Genomic DNA, 20,483 nt, shown 5'->3' with positions numbered 1-20,483 from the left:
TTATTAGGGTCGGTAGTGTGCGAACCGCCGGACTGCGTACCCCACCCATTCAGGAAATATAATGCTCCTGTCATGAGTGTGCACATAATTCTGTCTCCCGCGTATGTTACCCTTCGCGGGTTACCATCAGGATTGCTTTCGTGGTTATAATACGCATTCTCACAGTTCACACCCAGCGTCACCATGTCCATATCTTCCATGTATTGCACAAACTGCCCTAACTCCACTTCTATATCTTCCCACAGTTTGTGCTGCAATTAATAGAACACATATACATATATGCATAGTGTACAACGTGCGCGTCCTCCTTTACACTTAATTCACCTGTGAATACATTGCTGTGCACAGTGCACTAGGCGTGCCCGCACTATCATAACAGCGAGCACCGTGCATACTCATTCACATATGGAACGCAGCTGCTCTCCATAAACTGCCTGCCCATTATGCATAAGCTAAGTAAGGTGCACTGCGTTTAATATCGTGCCAATCACTCTTGGTTACCACATAACCCTGGGGGCCCATGTGTGCACCCCGCGCCCGCACGTATTCGGCCAACACCTGGGCTAGGTGCCTTGCTGACATATTAGTATTATTGTATTAGTATTCTCTACTTGGTCCAGTGCCTTGGAAGTACTATTATGCTACATATATCACATGTAAACCCATCTAACATGCTCTTCCGCAGTATGCTAATATTCTACTAAATAATTATTTTTCGTCTACTTCTACAACAATATTTACGTGAACTGCTGGTATCATAGGTACTGGTGCTCACTATAATGCAGCCGTACACTATTTATAGTTGCGCTAAGGGAGAACAACATCGAGAAGAAAGAAAAAAATAAAAGGATTGAATAACAAGAAGAGAAAGAAAAAAAAAAAAAGGGAAAAAAAAAAAAAGTACTACTACACTAGCGTACGCACGCAACCCGTCATGAATATACACCCCTTAAAAACAACATCGCGTTGTGCACTAAACGCCTGTCACACACACTGTCTCTCTGTGCGCGTACACAACAAAACCGCAGTATAACAACATCAATACTGCTGCCGTCCTTGCCGTCCTTGCCGTCGCTGCCGTCACACCGTCTCCATTAACGCCTCTCCGTCAACGATTCTGCGTCAACGCCTCTTCCGTCAACGCTCTCTCCGTCAACACTTCTCCGTCACCCCGTCTCCGTCACCCCGTCTCCGTCACCGCGTTCTCCGTCAACCAAGTCGCCGTCAACCCCGTCTCTGCGTCAACGCCGCTCCCGTCAACGCCTCTTGCGTCAACGCCTCTCCCGTCAACGCTTCTCCGTCAACGGTTCTCCGAGTCACCCCGTCTCCGGGTCACACCTTGTCCGTCAACGCCGTCTCTCCGTCAACGCTTCTCCCGTCACGCGGCCACTTCGTCGTATCCGTCTTGCACTCGGACCGGCCGCGTTGGTCGACGCGTGTGCTCGGAGAGACAATCTCTCCCTCCTTTCTTACACTCGGACAATCCTTCGTCGAATCGGTCTTACACTCGGGGACAATCTGCTTTACCCGGCCGCGTTGCTCGACGCGTGTGCTCGGAGAGACAATCTCTCCTTATACGCGAATGCTTATGCGCATTGTATATTTTTTCTGCACTATACCCTGCGAATGCACGTGCTGAGCTTTTAATAATTAACTTCACATAAAGGAGAATTGTACCCCTTCATATTATTCATTTAAATCTACATTTTATATGCATTTAAACGGTACCACCCTGTCCCCATGGTCATATTAAAAGAAGTTGACTACACAGAAAAAGAACAAAAGCAAAAGAAAACAGAAGTCAGCAGAACAGAGCAGAACAAAAAAAGGAAGGTATGGAATAGTGCAAACCATAAATAAATTACGTATATCACATAATGAAATAAAAGTGGTCTACGGTCAGAATGCGTTATGTCGCATGCATGTGCCCCGTCATACTAATGTCACAGTTGCTCCAATAGAGCATCCACATATAACTCCTTTTCGTGCATATTCTGCTCCATTTCACTCTCTTCTATGACGAATGCCAGGATCAGTATCCATGTTTTAGCGGTGAACCGTTTTTTCATGTAAGGTTGCGGATGCAGTGGTTGCGACCGTGGTACATCTCTCACTGTCAGTATATGTTCTGTTCCCTTTACTTTTTCCACTTCTAAGTGTTTTTCTACTCCAGGTACTTCGCCTTTTTCCGGCACTGTCTCCTCCTCTGCACTATTCAACAAATGTGGAAACCACTGCTCTTCCGTGTATGTACTCATTTGCTGATGTTGCTGCGCGACCCATTCTTTCCATGCATCCAATTTCGTGCGTTCCATGGTTGCGGCTTTCCTGTGCTCACCGGATGCTGCGGTTGCCGCCATGTGCTCACGCAGGTATTGTTTCCAAGCCGCTGTTAATTGCAGAAACCATTTTTGCCCCGTGCACGCCCGCACCATATGCTTATTGCGGTCAATCCAAGGGATCCACGTTGTGTGCAAGTCGTGGGCCGAGGGCGCCGGCCTGTGGTTGGAATGAGCACGACTCTGTTCGGCATCTAACTGTATGGTGTCCATACAACTCCATGGATCGGGGTCATCTTCGTTAGAAGCAGAAGGGTCCGTTGCTAACTGTATGTTTTTCATACAACTCCATGGATCGGGGTCATGTGGTGGACAAGGGTGCGTTGGTAACTGTATGGTTTCCATACAACGCCATGGATCGGGGTCATTAGGTGGATAAGGGTCCGGTTGTAATTGTATAGTTTCCATACAACTCCATCGGTCATGTTCGTGAGGTGGAGAACGGTCCGTTGCTAACGGTATAGTTTCCATACAATTCCATCGGTCCTCTTTGTTAGGTGGACATGAGTCCCGGGTTGTGGAATCATGGGTTGCTAAAGCGGCGTGGGAGGTCGGAACATCCAAGATGCTGCTGCACATAATCGGGTCCTGCTCCAAGTCATGTGCAAACTGCTCCACTACAATCTTCCAATAGTCGTCTTTGACGTTTTCCCACTCGGTCGCTTCACATTCGTTGAGCACTTCTAGATGTAGCTCGATAATCGTGCGGCGATTCATGCGTGGTGTGCGTGCTCTACCGGATGTGGACGGAGGTTGCCTATCCCTAATCATTTTGTAACCGTAATCGGGTGGCGGCAGTTCGCCTCGTTGTAGATGCTCCAATATTTCTTCGTCGAGTGGCGGTGACGGCACGTCACGAACGGTTCGATATGTTCGTCGTCGTTTGGCGAGGTATGCAAAGTACTAAACAGAAAAAGGGGGGTAAAGAGGAGGGTGGGCACGGTAGGATAAAAGGAATGAAAGCGGGTGTAGGAGAATATATGGGTTCGAACGATCATATATTGGAGCCGGTTTGGGATGTTCTGAGGTATAAACATCCGGCACATGCGGCATGCCCGCATTGTCGTATATACTTACCTTCCATAGGAAAAACGCAATGATTCCAATACCAACCACCGCGGGAATGATCGCGGGGGTGTACGGCGTGACATCTTCCCATCTGAGGCCGGGCGGCACGGACGGGTTGATGGCGGTATCCGCAGGTAAATTCTCTTGCGATGGTGGCTTTATTTCACTATTCTCATTGTTCGTTTGTCCCGTGGGACCAGTACCGGAGGAACCTGGATTCACAGTGTCCGCGGATCCGGGTGTTGAGGAAGCAGGGTCTTGGGCCCCAGTAGAACCAGGTCCAGAGGAACCCGGTTGACCTTTGCCACCTCCGTTTCCTTCCCCACCAGAAACTCCATCCGCCAAATCGGCATCACTGAAACTGCCACTACTACCGGATTGATCGGGGTTCGGGTTCGGTTTTGGTTTGGGTGGATTGAGAGGAGGGGGGTCATCGTTACCGCCGTCGACGACGGCATCGCCTGAACAGTTGGTGAATGGGGAGACAGGGAAAGGGCAGGATGCAGTATGATGAAACTGAACTTTTGCAGCGGTCGTTGTTGATTGACTACCGTTGACCACATGTTTGGCCACACGTTTGCTGGCGGTTGCCCGCGGTTGGCACCATTGGTGCCATGGGGACGGACGGCGGGGACGGAGGCAGGCGTGGAGCCAGGAGACGGACGGGGGCAGGGAAGCACGGGGTAGGGTGGTTACGGTACCACCCCGGGAAAAGACTCTCTCTGTCTCCGACACAGCACACACAACACACACACACAGTGTGTCTGTCTGTCTGTCGACGTCTACATCTCGCGGCCGATCACCTTCGCCCCGTCGCTCTTCCGCTTGCATTCTCATTCGACGTTTGGTTTCTCTCTGCCTCTGTGGAATGTTGTGCTCTTTTTTTTTTCCCCCTCTGATATTGTCCTTTGGGTGTGTTGGATATAATATGGTCAATAAGTCTCCTGGTATGGGAGGTACACTCTCTTGTGCAATACCAGTAATGGCCTTTCCGGGATCCGAGGAACTTGTGCCTTCCTTGCACTCAGGGTTCGGTGCAAAGACAATACTAACTCTTCCAGTCCCTAAGGTTTCCTCATTAACATTCTTGGGGCACGTAGCTTCCTTACCTTTGCTTTCTGTGGGTACCTGCGTAGGATGTTGTCCTGCTCCCTTGGGTCCCTCTGTTCCTACTCCACTGTCTGGTGGTGGAGGAGGTGGTGGTGGTGCTGCTGGTAATACTGGGGATGCCGGTGCCTGTGGTTGCACAACGTTGTCCTTATCTGGATCTGACCGACCTAGATCTGTTGATGATACGGGGTTCTTTCCCTCCTGCGATTTCTCGTCCTGCGTTGGAAGTTTCGAGGAGGATGTCTCCTTGCTCTCCTTGGCCTTGCTCTTCTTTTCTGCAGTAAGGAGAACGGAAGAAAGATGGTAGACAGATGATACAAAACAGGACACAAGTGGTACAGAAAGAAGGGGGCGGGATGGTGTGGTGTGGTTCGGTCAGGTAGCGGCAGGGTACGGTCGGCTGCATGGATCGAGATGGACTGCGATGGACTGAGTGAGGCGGCAGCACGCGCACGGTGAGGTGGCCTGCGTACTCGGTGAACTTGGACTAGATGGTAGCAGTGCACTTTTATGTTTTCGCCGTCATCACGGCCGCCGTCCCGCTGCCGTCCGTCATGTCGTCCGTCATCTCGTCTCCGGTGCCGCGTGTCCGCTACCGATGCACACTCGTCATGGCCGCTAGACGCCAGCGAGGTCGTTTGCTGTGCTCTTGTTCCGCCGCGTGTGCGTGTTGTGACGCCGTTGCGTTGTTGTGGCGGAATCCATATGCGGCAGTATGATCCCGTGTGCGACCGTATTCGGGCGTACGGTCAGTGTGCGGCAGTATGATCCATATTCGTGCGCGTCGGTGCTGTGGCATGCGTACGGTGCCTAGAGGCCGTATATTCGTATTCGTATTCTTTCGAATCGTATTCGTATCTTTACCTTTCTCTGCTGAACTTTTCTTTTTTTCAATTTCTGCGTTTAGTATCTCATGCACTTTTGCCACTGCTTCCTTTGTTTTCGATATTACTTCGCCCTCTGCCTTCTTTATGTCCGGGATGTCGTTTTCGTCCACCACTGTCGGTTTGTGCGTGCTGCTAGTCATGCCTTTTGTATACTCCTTCCAGTCCTTCTCACAGGGCATCCGGTGTTCAATGTTTCCTATTTTGTCCATTATGTGTCCGTCGTGAACTAACAAGTTTGCCATGTCCCCATTCACTACTCGCACTACCGGGTTCTTAATGTCATAGCCACATTCTGTGCACCTTCGCTCAAAGACTGCACCTGGCATTTGTGGCCCCGGTCCATATTCCTGTGAGCTCATGTTGTGCATTGTTTTCCATGCATACTTTACACCCCTTCTCCACGGTGTCTTATGATCACAATACTTTTTTTCTAGTATATCCCCAAAGGCATTCACTACCTCACACCGTAGCTTCTCCTCCTCTGTATCAATTGCTCCACTTCCCTGTTGCGCACGGGTCTCAGTTCTATTTGCTCCGTTTGCAAAAAACAATGCACCCGACATGAGTCGACACCTCATGACGTCCGCCACTGTTTGGTCCTGGTAATAGACGTTCTCCTTGTCTATATCATTCCAACCTGTATTATTACAATTTGCCCCCATGGCCTCCATGTACTGATCCTTCTTGTCCATGTACTCCACAAATTGCTGCAGCACGGTCTTCATTTTTTCGAGCTGTTGCGCCTGTGTTATGTACATGGACAAGAATGATATACCTATGTTCACATGTCAACTACACTCTTCTTTATAGATACACCATCGAACACATACATGTGAAAAACGCATGAGCAAGTTCCGCGTCCACTCTTCATTTCTCTTTGTTGCCCTTGCGCGCGCGTGCCTTTACTTTAACTTACACTATAAGAACCCAGCACGTGTACTTTCCTCTTTGGCTCGTCCAATATGCTCTTCCATTCGCATTCTTTCTCATCGGTCTTACCCTTCTTCCCCTTCCCTCCGGCAGTAGCACCACCCGTACCAGCGTTACCACCACTACCACCACCACCACCACCAGATGATGACGTGCCCATTGCCTTCGTCCCCCCCGTGCCCGGTGTTGATGATGATGCCGGTTTCGCCGCTACTGGTTTGGCAGGTTTCTGTGCTGTTCCGCTGGCGTCCTTGCCGGACGGTGATGGTGGTGCTGGTTTGGCGGAGGCCGGATCGGATGGCCGTGGTGGCCTCGGTGGTCTTGGTGCTGGTGCTGGAGCAGGTTGTGGCCTCGGCTTCGGGGGTGGTGCAGGTGCTCTGACGCCGGTTGCCGTAGGTGGATTCACTGTGTTCTCCAGCTGCTTAACCTTTGTCTTTATCTGTTTCTGTATGTCACATCGCCCCGTGGATCCCCCTTTTTTGTGTATATCCTCGAACACCTTCTTGACGCGCGAAAAGAAAGCAGTATTCGCCCATTCCTTTATTTTCGTCATGAACTCAGAGTCCTTGGTTATCACCCCTTCCTGTTCATTGCACTTCTGTTCACTGTCCTCCACTTCTTTGTCTGCCCAAGCACACGGTTGCCCTGTGCCATGTGTAGTGCGTGTGTTGCCTATCCATATTTGTACGGTGTACATGCGGGCCGTATATTTGTATGGTCCGTATTCGGCCGTATGGGTAGTGTCCGCCTCTTCGTGCTTACTCTCATCTATCTTACCTGTCGGTGCCTTTGATGGTGTGGTTGCCGGCACAGTATCCGCCGTGGCGGATTTGGCGGGCGACGACTGCGACGTCCCGGATGGTGATGACGATGAAGATGTTGTTGATGATCCGGATGATGACGATGTTGTATGTGTGCCTTTGGTGTCCCTCCGCCAGCTTGCGCCACATTGTCGCGCCTTTGGGACGGAACTGCTTCAATTGCGTCTTGCAACTTGTTCATTATACTATCCGTATCAGTCAGTCCCTGTATCTGGGTCAAAACTCTTGTCGCTTCGTCCTTGGATAATTCATCTTTACTAGCGGCCAACGTCTTTAGATCGTGCAGACTAATTGGCCGTTGTGCACCCTGTGGCTCTTTCTCTGCGTGTTTCTCCTGCCCGCTATTTCTGCCTGCGTCAATTGTGGTGTGGTCTTCACAAGTTTCAGTGATATAATCGTCCATGATTTCGTCCCACCGAGTACTGTCGTTGTGTATCCATTCCTTAATGGTTGCTCCTACCAATTTGTACCCTATTTTTAATGAAGCAAGGTCCAATCCGTCGCATGCAGTATTACTAGTGTGCACTTGGTACGTTTGCCTCATAGCGTCTGTGGCCGCGCTTACATCAGGCACCAAGTCGTTGAATTGACACAGCGGTGCAAATTTTTTGGCTAAAGTGACGTATCCTACCATACACCTCATGAGTGGGTGTATTTCGTCCTCATGCTGAGTTACATGCGAAGACGTTTCGGCCGCTGTGCGAATACCATCCATAAAATAATAAACTTTCATTATGTCCTTGCATAACGATGAATCCTCCAGGCGTCTTTGTGCCATCGCCCCATTCTGCACGATATATGCGCACAAGGTCTCTATGTCATTCCTGGGTTCCTCCATGTCATACAATAACTCGTTATATACTCTGTTCACGTCCCCCCAGAATATTTCCTACAACAAACACGTAAAAAATACGTAGATGTATACATAATTGTGGTTGTGTCATGATCACGTCAAGGCCTATATTCCGCTACTGTAAATGTATGTAAATGTACAAGTCGCTCCCATTCTGCCCTTACGGTACTTAACTTACGCTTAAACTGCCCGGCCCAGTATCGCCCTCGTTCACATCGGCCCTTATTCCTCTTGTCGTAGTATAATACACCAATAGCTTCCCTAAGGCCGCGGCCATTGTGCTTGTATTACTGTAAATGTGTATATTCAACTGTTATGGCGCATACTACACTGCCTCATGGTGCGTACATGTGTCCAAAACTGCCCGTTGCTCTTGTCAGTACTGTCTTTTTCCAGATGAATATAACATAGTCGTGAACTAAACGCTGTAGAAGAAAGTTATGTTTCATGAATGATTGGGAAACAGCAAAAAAAAACAACATAAAAAAACACATATATAGAAATTAGAAAAAAGAGGAATAAAGGAAATGCAAAAACGAATAAGAAATAGGAACAACCAAAAAAAAAAAAAGAATAAAAATAAAAAAAATGACACAAAAAAGGAAATGAAAAAAAAAAAAGTACCACTACTAGTGGGTACACGCAACCCGCGTCATGAAAAGAACCCCCCTCCCCCTTGTCCAGTAACCCCCGTGCACACACTGTGTCTCTGTGCGCGTACACTAAACCCCTTGTACACTAAAACCGCAGTATAACAACAACATCAATTTGCCCTACTCGCCGCGTACTTGTTACTGGGCTACGTCGTCGAATCGTTGTTACACTTGGCCGCGTGGGTCGTCGCGCTTGCTCGGAGAGACAATGTCTCCCTCCGTTCTTACACGCAGCTATTGCGTCGAATCCTTCGTACACTCGGCCGCGTTACTCGGCTACAATCCGTGTACCCGGCCGCTTTGGTCGACGCGTGTGCTCGGAGAAACAATGCCCTGCTTCGTGCACTCGACGACAATGCGGTTTACGCGGCCGCGTGTGCTCGGAGAGACAATCTCTCCTTATACGCGAATGCGTAGGCGCATGCTATATGTGTTCAGCACTGTACCCTTAGAATGCACTTGCGCATCTGTTAATAATTAACGTCACATAAAGGAGAATACTGCGCCTGCATATTATTCATGTAAATCTAAGTTTTATATGCATGTGACCTGTACCACCCTGTTCCTATGGTCATGTTAAAAGAAGTTGACTACACAGAAAAAGAACAGAACAAGGCAAAAGTAAACAGAAGTAAGCATAACAGAGCAGAACAAAAAAAGAAGGTATAGAATAATGCAAACAAGAAATATATTACGTATATCGCATAATGAAGTAAAAGTGGTGTACGGTTAGCATGCGTTAGGTCCCATGCATGAGCGCCGTCATTCTAATGTCGCATATGCTGTAATAAAGCATCCACATATAACTCCTTCTCCTGCAAACTGCATTCGCGCTCGCACTGTTCTATGACTAATGCCAGGATCAGTATCCATATTTTAGTGCTTAGCGGCTTGGGGAGGTACAGTTGTGGATGCAGTGGTTGGGACCGTGGTACATCTCTCACTCTGAGCATATCTTCTGTGCCCATTAGTGTTTCCACTTCTAAGTGTTGTTCTACTCGAGGTATTTCGCCTCTGTGAGATACTGTCGCCTCCTCTACACTATTCAACAAATGGTGGAACCACTCCTCGGCGCTATGTACATTCATTTGCCGATGTTGCTGTGCAACCCATTCTTTCCATGCATCCAACTTCTTCCTTTCCATGGTTGCGGCTTTCCTGTGCTCACCGGATGCTGCGTTTTGCGCATGTTGACGCAGGTATTGTTTCCATTCCGATTTGAGGGCATGAAACCACGTTTGCCCCGTGCACGCGCGCAATAGGTGCTTGTTGCGGTCAATCCAGTTAATCCAATTAGTGTGGTCGGGGGTCGCGTCACCGTGGTTGGAATGAGCACGACTCTGTGTTGCATCTAACTGTGTGGTTTCCATACAATTCCATGGGTCATCTTCATTATGTGGACCAGGATGCGTTTCTAACTGTGTAGTTTCCATACAACTCCATCGGTCCTCTTCGTTAGGGCGACAAGGGTTCGTTGCTAACTGTATGTTTTCCATACAACTCCAAGGATCGGGGTGGTGTTCATTCGGTGGACAAGGGTCCGTTTGTAATTGTATAGTTTCCATACAACTCCATGGGTCTTCTTCGTTAGGTGGAGAACGGTCCGTTTCTATCTGTATGGTTTCCATACACTTCCATGGATCGCAGTCATGCGGTGCACAAGGGTGCGTTGCATGCGAGTCACTGGGTGGATCCACGGTGAATGAAACATGGTTCCCTGGTAAAGCATGGTTTGTGGTAGGGGGATCCGAGGTACTACTATGTCCGTTGTTGCCCCGCATAAACTCTTCAACGAGTATGTGCAAATAGTCGTCTTTGACGTTTGCCCAAGCGGCCGCTTCACATTCGTGGAGCACCTCTAGATGTAGCTCGATAATCGTGCGCCTATGCACGCGTGGTGGGCGTCGTCGTCGGTCGGCAAATTTATGGCGACGTCGTGCCCTAACCATTGTGTACCCGTAATAGGGTGGCGGTAGTTCGCCGCGTTGTAGATGCTGCAATATGTCTTCGTCGAGTGGCGGTGACGGCACGTCACGAACGGTTCGATATGTTCGTCGTCGTTTTTGTCCGAGGTACGCAAAGTACTAAGCAGAAAAAAGGGGGGTAAAGAGCAGAGTGAGGACGGTAGGATAAAAGGAATGCACACGGGTGTAGGGGCATATTGGTTAGAACCATCATATATTGGAGCCCGTAGTGAGTTTCTGTGGTATAAACATGCTGCACATGCAGCATTCCGTGATTGCCGTGTATACGTACCTTCCAAAGGGAATAACCAAGAACGGCCACGATGACGGAAGCGACGAACAACAGGATCGGAGTAGTGGCGGTAAGGACAACACCGGTTAGGTCAGGTGGGTAGGGGCCGCTGCCATCTGTAGTTTCACCTGGGATTTTGTCCTCTGGGCCAGGTAAAGGACCTGATTGTGCTGGTTGCCCATTTAATCCATCGCTTGGCGTCCATAGTGCATGGGATCCGCCAGGATTACCTGTTCCGGCGGCACCAAGAGTATTTAGGTCAAGATCAGGTGAATCCTGAGGGGGCTTATTTTTCTTGTCCGCACCATCTGGGGTGGATGGAGCAGGGGAACCTGAAGCAGTACCCGATACAGGGTTAGGAGGTGCACCTCCAGCAGAGGACACACCGCCTGTAGGAGTGCTGCTATTATCATTACTGGGAGTGGAGGCACCGTTCACAATATTACATGTTGTATCAGTAATCCCGGGTAAACAGGTTACAGTAGTACTGATACCACCATCACTGGTACCTGTGCCACCGGATGGATCCTGCTGTCCGATGGAAGTCACTTTTTCTGAGTCCGTTTGTGTAATACTCTTCCCCCCTTTGTCCTCGTTAGGTTGCACATGTCCATTCTGAGCATCTGGGTTAGCTTTACCATCAGGTGGTTCACGCCCCTTTGTCTTGGTACCTACGTCAGGGGCATCCGGGGACCCCGGTGTACTGGGGCTACTGGGTTCACTGAGCTGCACGGGATCTGGGCCTGTTGGAGGTGTGTTCTCCACAGTAGTCTTCTCATCCGCTTTTGATACATTCTCCTTACCTAAAGAGTTAAAACAGGAAGAGAAGTGAAAATGATGCAAGTAACATTTTGTGAGTTGGTGGACGACGCGCGGTTACATGGTTGGTCACACGATCAGGCAAACCGTCGGCCACATGGTGCCACGGAGACGGCACGGCATGGCACGGGGAGACGGCGTGGTAGGAGACGAACGGGGGCAGAAGGGGCACTTGCCACCCGGGAAAAGACTCTCTCTCTCGCACACACAACACACAACACACAGTGTGTCTGTGTCTGTCGACGTCTGCCTGTCGACGTCGCTGTATCGGCCGCGGCTGTCGCTGTCACCTCATCGGTCTGCCCCCGCTCATTCTCATTCGACGTTTGGGTTCTCTCTCTCCGTGGTTTCTCTCTCTCCGTGTTCTGTCTGCGGAAATTGTTGTTTCTTTTTTGTTTTTTGTTTTTTCTCTCGCACGCTATCCCACTCATCCAATATTGAATATGCACCCCTATAAGTCTTAGTGTACATTACCGTTATCAGGATGCGTGGGTTTGGAGTCCGCTTTGTCCGTAAGGCCCGATATTTCTCCTAAGGCTTCGCCCGATGTGCATCCGCTACTTATAACAACTGCACCCGAGCTCTGTGGGCCCTGCCCCATACCCGCCTTACATTTAGCCTCACCTGATGTGTCCGTTGATGCCGGTGCTCCTGCAACGCCCGTAGCACCGTGGTCTTCCGTTGCTCCTGCCTCTGCACCGCCTGATTTCCCTGAGGGAGGTGAGGATGCCGCAGGTGGGGGTTGTGGTGCTGGTCCCCCTGCTCCTCCTGCGGCTGTTATATCTGTCCTGCCTACTGATGCGTGCCCTGGGTTTGCGGATACTCTGTCTGATGATGTGCCGCTTCCTGTACCCTGGTCTTTTTTTTCCTTGTCTGCTGTAACCAGGAAAGATGAGAACATAAATGATGATAAAAAAAAAAAGGGACACAAGTGGTACAGAAAGAAGGGGGCCGGGACGGTTCGATCAGGTACCGGCCGTGTCCACTCGGTGGACTGCGTACTCGGTGAAATTGGGCTAGTTGCTAGCAGTACAACTTTTATTTGTCGGCGTCTGCCATCGCCGCCGCTGCCGCTACCGTCGTCCGGTGCGTCGTCGCCGCTACATGCTGTTCCGCCGCGCACACCTCGCCTACACTCGTCGCCGCTCACGCGAAGTGGGGCAGAGAAGCGCGCAACGTCATCGAAGTGTAGCGCTGTGCTCTGCTCAACGATGATGTGTTCAACGAAGTGGGGCAGCGTAGATGTGCCGCTGTGGTGCTGTTCTGGCCGCGTGTGCGGGTTGTCGGCGGCGGCGTCCATATGCGTGCGCAGTCGTACGGTCAGTAGGCGGCCGTTGGCATGCGTGCGGGCCGTAGGCGTACGTATTCGTATTCGGTCGTATTTGTACGCATTCGTGCTTTCTCCCATCGGTCCTTACCTGACGGTGCCGGTGGTGTTGTGCCGGTTGCGTGTATGGAGGCGCTATGATCTGTAAACAATGGCAACAAGTTGTAGGGAATGCGTAGGTTCTGTTGTGCTGAGTGACCTAGAATCCAGGAAGGTCTTGTGATATGGTGTTGCGTGCTGCTGTTCTTGTTTTTTCATCCCGTCCTACGTTATCCGTGCCCGTGTCACTGCTCTGTGCTTGTTCCCCCGTGCTTACCTTGCACCTGAATGTCCCCTCCGTGGTCGTTCGCTTTGCGTTCTATTTCACGCATTACTGCGTCCAGTACAGTTGTCGCTGTTCCTGCATCCCTCGCGGCGTCCATTATTGTTTTTCTCTCGTGTGCCGTTATTGTCGCCTCTTTCTGTATTAACCGCGCTACATCTCGTGCAGTGCTGTCCTTCAACAGTTTCACTACATGCGCGTCTTCACTATCTGTCGTCGCTGTCGCCTTCGTTATACTTCCTGCTGCACTACATGAGGTGGTTGCTCGTGACCCACCTAACCCTCCAACGGATGTTATTTTCCACTTATTTATCCATTCACCCATCGTTCCGGCCACAAACTTCGTGCCAATTTTGAGGCTATCATAATCAAGGCCCTGACATTGTTTGCTATTACTCTTCCCCCCAAATGTCGTAGCTATGGTACTCATGGCCCCTGAGACCTGATTTATAATTTCCGTTGCTGCACAGTTCTTCTCAAATAACTTTATTAATGTCACATTCCCTACCACACATTTGAAATAGTCCCTCCAGCTCTTCTGCTCGGCATTTAGTTTTGTCCCACCCGTGACTACTTCTGCCGTGCCATCCATGTATACAAATATTTTCACGATGTACCGGCATAGCATCCTCTGTAGTACGAACTTCGTGGCTTTCCCATAGAGTGCCTGGCACAGCGCACTCTCCATAATATCCTTCTCTTTCAATTTATTAGTCAGCTCCGTGAATAGTTTTTGTATGTCCTCCCAGAGCATATCCTGTAAATATAACAACACATGTCCACAAATGTACACACTGTGTACCTGTGGCTGTCCTGACTGTTCCTAACACAGAATCAATGCTATTCTGTTGACATATATTGTTCACTGTGGTGAATCAGCAACATGACTTTATAATACATGAATACTCATCGTGCACCCAAAATAAATTTTATACTTGTCTTTGTATACAATGACCACTATACACTGAAGTATCCTATTCGCTCTGTATAATCACTTACACTGAATTCACTCTTCCTTGCTTGGCCGTCTCCCTTATCAGATGCTATTTGTCTCTGTTGTACATACTCCACCAAGACTTCTACCAATTTTTCAGCCATGATATTATTGCTATGCTCATATATAATTCCACTTCTGCGGATATGACCATGACGTCATACTAACCCAATACCTGCGTACATATGTTAATATTGCATATATGCATTCTTCACCCTATGTGGACTGAGAACATATGCACACAGTAGGTTGTTAATATGCCGTTGGACACGTAGCCGCTGATTCTAGTATTCCACCATGAATTGGACATAGTACTAACAGACAGATAAACATAAAGTAAAAAAAGGAAAAACAAAAAAAGACAGAAGGGAGAAAATAGGAAAAACACTACACGCAACGCGTCATGAATACCACCCCCTCTCCGCCTTGCTGCACTAAACGCCGTCACACACTGTCGGCTCTGCGTACACCTAAAACCCCGCAGGAATAACAACAACATAAATTCTTCTGCCGTCGTTGTCGCCGTCGTTACGCCCATGTGTACTCCCACATAATATGTGTGTTCCTTCTCTTCTCCCGCTGTCTGCGATCCCGCTCTCTGCTACCTCTCTGTGGATGCGTCACTCGAACCGCTTCACGCGGCTACTTCGTCGAATCCGTCTTACACTTGGCCGCTTTGGTCGACGCGTTTGCTCGGAGAGACAATCTCTCCTCCTTCTTACACGCGGCTACAATGCGGCTTACCCGGCCGCGTTTGCTCGGAGAGACAATCTCTCCTTATACTCGAATGCGTAGTCGCGTTCTATATTTGTTCTGCACTATACCCGTAGAATGCACGTGCGCAGCGTGTAATAATTAACTTCACATAAAGGAGAATACTACCCCTTCATATTATTCATTTAAATCTACATTTTATATGCATTTAACCGGTACCACCGTGTCCCCATGATCATTTTAAAAGAAGTGGACTACACAGAAAAAGAACAAAACAAGGCAAAAGTAAACAGAAGTCAGCAGAACAGAGGACAAAAAAAGACGGTATAGAATAATGTAAACCCGAAATATGTTACGTATATCACATAATGAAGTAAAAGTGGTGTACGATGAGCATGCGTTATTTCCCAGTCATATGCCCCGTCATCCGAATGTCAGAGCTTGTGCAATAGGGCATCCACATATAACTCCTTCTCCTTCAAACGACAGTCGACGTCGCACTGTTCTATGACTAATGCCAGGAGCAGTATCCATGTTTGTGCGGTTAACGGTTTTTTCATGTACAGTTGCGGATGCAGTGGTTGCGACCGCGGTACAGCTCGCACTTGTAGCAAGTCTTCTGCGGCCATTACTTGTTCCATTTTGAAGTGTGTGTCCACTCCAGGTACTTCGGCTTTTGCCGGTACTGTCTCCTCCGCTACATTATTCAACAAACGTTGAAACCACTCCTGCGCGTTATACATACGCATGTGCCCATGTTGCTGCGCGACCCATTCTTTCCATGCATCCAATTTCTTCCGTTCCATGGTTGCCGCATCACCGAATTCACTATGACCGCATACTCCGTTGTCCTCGTTTGCCGCCATGTGTGCACGCTGATATTGTTTCCAGTCCGCTTTTAATTGCAAAAACCACGGCTGCGTCGTGCACGCCCGCAACATATGTTGGTGGCGGTCAATCCAGTTAATCCAGTGGGTGCAGTACGACGTCGCGTCACCGTGGTCGGAATGAGCACGACTCTGTTCTGCATCGAACTGTATAGTTTCCATACAATGCCATCGGTCCTGTTCATTCGGTGGACAAGGGTCCGTTGCTAACGGCATACTTTCCATACAACTCCATCGGTCCTCTTCGTTAGGGCGACAAGGGTTCGTTGCTAACTGTATGTTTTCCATACAACTCCAAGGATCGGGCTCATGAGGTCGACAAGGGTCCGTTGGTAACTGTATGGTTTCCATACAACGCCATGGATCGGGGTCATTAGGTGGACAAGGGTCCGTTGCTAACTCTATGGTTTCCATACAACGCCACGGATCGGGGTCATGCGGTGAACATGCATCCGTTCCGTCGGAATCAGTGGGTGGGTCCACGGTGGATGCAACATTGGTCCCTGATAAACCCTGGTGTGTGCTAGGAGCATCCGGGAAACTACTATACCCGTTTCCGTCCCGCATCAACTCCTGCTCAAACTCCTGCACGACAATCTGCAAATAGTCGTCTTTGACGTTTTCCCATTCGGCCGCTTCACATTCGTTGAGCACTTCTAAGTGTAGCTCGATGATCGTGCGCTTATGCACGCGTGGTGAGCGTTGTCCGCGGCGTTCGGCAGCAGATGCGGGCCGCCTATCCCTAATCGTCGTGTACCCGTAATCGGGTGGCGGCAGGTCGCCGCGTTGTAGATGGTCTAGAATTTCTTCGGCGAGTGGAGGTGACGGCACGTCACGAACGGTTCGATACGTTCGTCGTCGTGTTTGTCCGAGGTACGCAAAGTACTAAGCAGAAAAAAGGGGGGCAAATAGGAGGGTGAGGACGGTAGGATAAAAGGAATGAATACGGGTGTAGGAGTATATGGGTTCGAACGATCATATAGTGGAGCCCGTAGTGAGTTTCTGCGGTATAAACATCGTGCACGTCCGGCATGCCCGCATTGTCGTATATACTGACCTTCCATAGGAAGAACGCAATGAGCCCAATACCAACCACCGCGGGAATGATCGCGGGGGTGTACGGGATGAGATCCTTGGGGTCGAAGGTTTTCGGAGACGTAGGGAGGATAGGAAGAGGTTGGTCTTTGGTTTCTGGAGTCTGGCCACCGGAAGGAGGGGAACCGGCACCATGAGTCCCAGTTGCTCCTGTCCCCGCAGAAGTTGGACCAGATGAACCGGCGTTTGGGGGACCAGTAGAACCAGTACCAGAGGAACCTGCTCCATCGCCACCTGCTTTTCCTTCCCCGCCAGAAACTCCATCCGCCAAATCAGCGTCACTGAAACTGCCACTACTACCCGATTGATCCGGGTTCGGGTTCGGTTTTGGTGGCGGTGGATTGAGAGGAGGGGGGTCATCGTTGCCGCCATCGCCGTCCGGAGCGCCATCTTTCTTGTCACTCGTTTTACCGTGCCCTGGTGTTCCTTTTGATGGTGTGTCTGTTGGTGTTGATGGTGTCGCTGCTTCAGGCGATGCTGTTGTTGTTTCTGATGATGGTCCTGTAGCACCTGCATTGGACGGTGCCGGCGCTTCCGGTTCTGGTTCTGGTTCTGGTTCTGGTTTTGGTGGTGGCTCAGGGACTGTTACTGCAGTTCCTAAAAGAAGGTTTGGGAAAAGGACAATGATGAAATGCAAGGTTTTGTGCGGTGGTTAACCACGGTCGGCTACACGTGGATCGACCACGGTCCGTTGACCACACGATCGGCCACACGGTTGGCACCATTGGTGCCACGGGGGACGGCGCGGGCAGCAGCCACGAAGGAGAGACGGGGGAAGAAAGGGCCAGGTGCCACCCAGGGAAAAGACTCTCTCTCTCTCCCACATAACACACACAACACACAACACAGTGTGCGTGTGTCTGTGGCGACGTCTGTGGACGTCTACGTGGCTACCTGTCGCGGCCGACCCATCGCTGTCGCTCTGCCGCTTGCATTCTCATTCGACATTTGGTTTCTCTCTCTCCGTGTTGTCTCTCTCCCTCTGTCGCCGGAAATGTGGTTTCATTTGTTTTTTTTTTTTGCTTCCTCTAATAGTCCAGCGGGTGTGCCGCCATACAGTGTCCAAGCTCAGAAGTATGCTCATGTGAAACACTGTTACCTGGGTCTGAACATTCGGGCGTGGTGACGGCAACAGTGAAAGATACTGAGGAGCCACCTGTACCTCCTCTGTGGTCATCAATGGGATCAGCATATTGCCCGCGGCCTGATTGCCCTCCGTGGGACTCGGTCACATTCTTGGTACAAGTACTTTTCTTACCTGCATGTTGGTCTTCTGTCTTAGCAGGGTCTGCATCCTTGGGTGATTCGTTAACTACAGGTGGTTTAGCCACCGGCTTCGCACTTCCTGCAATGAAGAAGGAAGCAATGAAGAAATATGGACGAATGACGATAAAAAAAAAAGGGACACAAGTGGTACAGAAAGAAGGGGCCGGGACGGTGCGGTCAGGCGACCGCACGCGGACGGTGTTAGAGAGCGCGCACGTTGTTAGAAGAGGACAAAGACAGGAAGAAAGGGGGGCGCACTCGGTGGACTGCGTACGCGGTGAACTGGGTCAGGCGACAGCAAGCGTACGGTGAGGTGAACTCGGTGGACTGCGTACTCGGTGAACTGGGTTGCGATGGTAGCAGTACAACTTTTATGTTGTTGCCGTCCCTCCGCCATCGTCGCCGCTCAAGTGAAGTCGTTTGCTGTGCCGCTGTTCTCGCCGCGTGTGCGCGGGTGCGCGTTGTTGTGGTGGTATCCATATTCGGCTGTAACGGTGCCGGCCCTGTAAGTGCCGGCCGTGTTAGTATGCGGCCGTATGCGTGTCGACCGTGTGCGTATGGTGCGTGTTCCTAGTGCCGATATTCCTATCACTCTGCTCCTTTATTGTTCTTACCATTCGTGTCCTCCTCTTGTGCATCCTCATCTTCGTCCTCATCGTCGTCGTCGGAAGGAACTGGCCCCCATATTGGCTCTACTTTCTTCCCTACTTTCTTTAATATACGCGTCATTTCTGTCTCCATGGCCTCCCGCAATTTTCCTTCTTTCAATAATTCCATACGTCGCTTCCAGTGGTCAGATGTCTGTCTCCCCGTTCTTTTGCATTTTACACGTTGCTGTAACTTGTTCATCTTGGCCTGCATTTTTTCATTGCCCATTATCCATTCATCAAATTGTGCGCCTATTACTTTTCCTCCTACTTTCAGCTCATTACTAACCACCCAGGTGCACGTCTTAACATTAACACCACTATGAACACTGGTCATCAAGTTTTGTAATATGTACAATGCCTGTCGTATACCTTGATTTCTCCCACAGTTTGCTCTTATCAACTGGAACATAATTACATTCGCAATTATGCACCTGATATATGTCTGTAATGGGTCTCCTACTGCCGAAGCATCGTATCCCCCGTCTGCACTCGTCCCCCAGCCATTCATGAAAAATAATGCCGGCACCATCATTTTGCATACAACTGTGTCGTCAGCATTATGCCAATTTTTGATTTTGTACGGCCCCCATCCTTGATCATCACACGATTGCGCAAATGTGGCATTATCTTTTTCCATATAGGTAAGAAACTTGTCTACCATATTTTTCATATCTGCCCATATTTGTCTCTGTAAAGGGTAAAGTAGCGACCCCGAATGTTTCAACGGCATAATGCTGCTAGTACATGACGTATGTGAATACTCATAGTTCAATACTTACTGTCCAAGCACTGATCTTGTACACACTATGCCAATGCAATATCCGCCATAGTCATATATATACTGGTAACACACTTTCCTGGTGAGCACATCAGTACACTCACCTATGCGCTGCGTGCGCTGTGCTCTTTTGCATTCTGTGCGTACCATAACCTACCTCGTAAAAACCGTCAATTCCCTGTCCTTGCCTGCGTATTAGCCACTCTGCCAGTAATTCTACGAATTGCGCTGCCATGATACTACTACATAACTAGGTCACTATTCATACGCTTCGCATATCATTGCAGTATCTAATGAATTTGTTATTCCCGCACAAGCTGTACCGTTGACTATGATACTTCCTGTTGTGCATGAATCATAGGTTTCCCCTTTCTCATTTATGCTAGCTAACATGTACACACTACAAATTTTTAATTCATTCAACTTCTACATAGGCGTGCCATACAACTGAAAAAGAGGAACCGACTAAAAAGACTGAAGGGCACGCATAAGAAGAATAGAATGAAGAGTACAACAAGGGAGGAAAGAGAAACAATGTAAAAAAAGAGACAGAAATATGTACAAAAGGAAAGACGAAGACTATTTACAAAATAACTGTGCCATCAGGTTATAATCCCAATGCGTAAACTAACCTGATTATATGAATCAGAATAATCTGCTACTATACAATATTCTGCATGTACTGCTTCCTAACACTATATACTACAAATAACT

The 20,483-nt window shown here is 49.4% G+C and overlaps 3 protein-coding genes across 3 annotated transcripts, besides 1 other annotated feature; all 3 read right to left on the bottom strand.

Annotated features, from left to right (window-relative positions):
- Positions 1–125: 125 nt before the first annotated feature.
- Positions 126–200: a sequence feature (Short protein (AK88_04989, KJP85389.1) was converted to a misc_feature.).
- A 1,743-nt stretch (positions 201–1,943) lies between these two features.
- On the bottom strand, positions 1,944–8,285 carry AK88_04988 (uncharacterized protein; the record flags this gene model as incomplete). Its single annotated transcript, XM_012482592.1, has 7 exons — positions 1,944–3,242; positions 3,417–3,868; positions 4,385–4,792; positions 5,382–6,147; positions 6,321–7,178; positions 7,283–8,044; positions 8,187–8,285. The coding sequence occupies 7 exons, from the start codon at positions 8,283–8,285 to the stop codon at positions 1,944–1,946; spliced, it is 4,644 nt and encodes a 1,547-aa protein (XP_012338015.1).
- Positions 8,286–9,428: 1,143 nt separating this feature from the next.
- On the bottom strand, positions 9,429–14,483 carry AK88_04987 (uncharacterized protein; the record flags this gene model as incomplete). The annotated part of the gene is made up of 8 exons (XM_012482591.1): positions 9,429–10,545; positions 10,608–10,745; positions 10,967–11,720; positions 12,211–12,612; positions 12,739–12,999; positions 13,155–13,205; positions 13,380–14,142; positions 14,385–14,483. The coding sequence occupies 8 exons, from the start codon at positions 14,481–14,483 to the stop codon at positions 9,429–9,431; spliced, it is 3,585 nt and encodes a 1,194-aa protein (XP_012338014.1).
- Positions 14,484–15,527: 1,044 nt separating this feature from the next.
- On the bottom strand, positions 15,528–19,652 carry AK88_04986 (uncharacterized protein; the record flags this gene model as incomplete). The annotated part of the gene is made up of 4 exons (XM_012482590.1): positions 15,528–16,865; positions 17,038–17,672; positions 18,175–18,420; positions 18,956–19,652. 4 exons carry the CDS (start codon positions 19,650–19,652, stop codon positions 15,528–15,530), a joined length of 2,916 nt encoding a protein of 971 aa, XP_012338013.1.
- Positions 19,653–20,483: the final 831 nt, after the last annotated feature.

This window comes from Plasmodium fragile, assembly GCF_000956335.1.
Source record: "Plasmodium fragile strain nilgiri unplaced genomic scaffold supercont1.86, whole genome shotgun sequence".
Lineage (NCBI taxonomy): Eukaryota > Apicomplexa > Aconoidasida > Haemosporida > Plasmodiidae > Plasmodium > Plasmodium fragile.
This window is presented reverse-complemented; position numbering and strand designations above follow the sequence as displayed.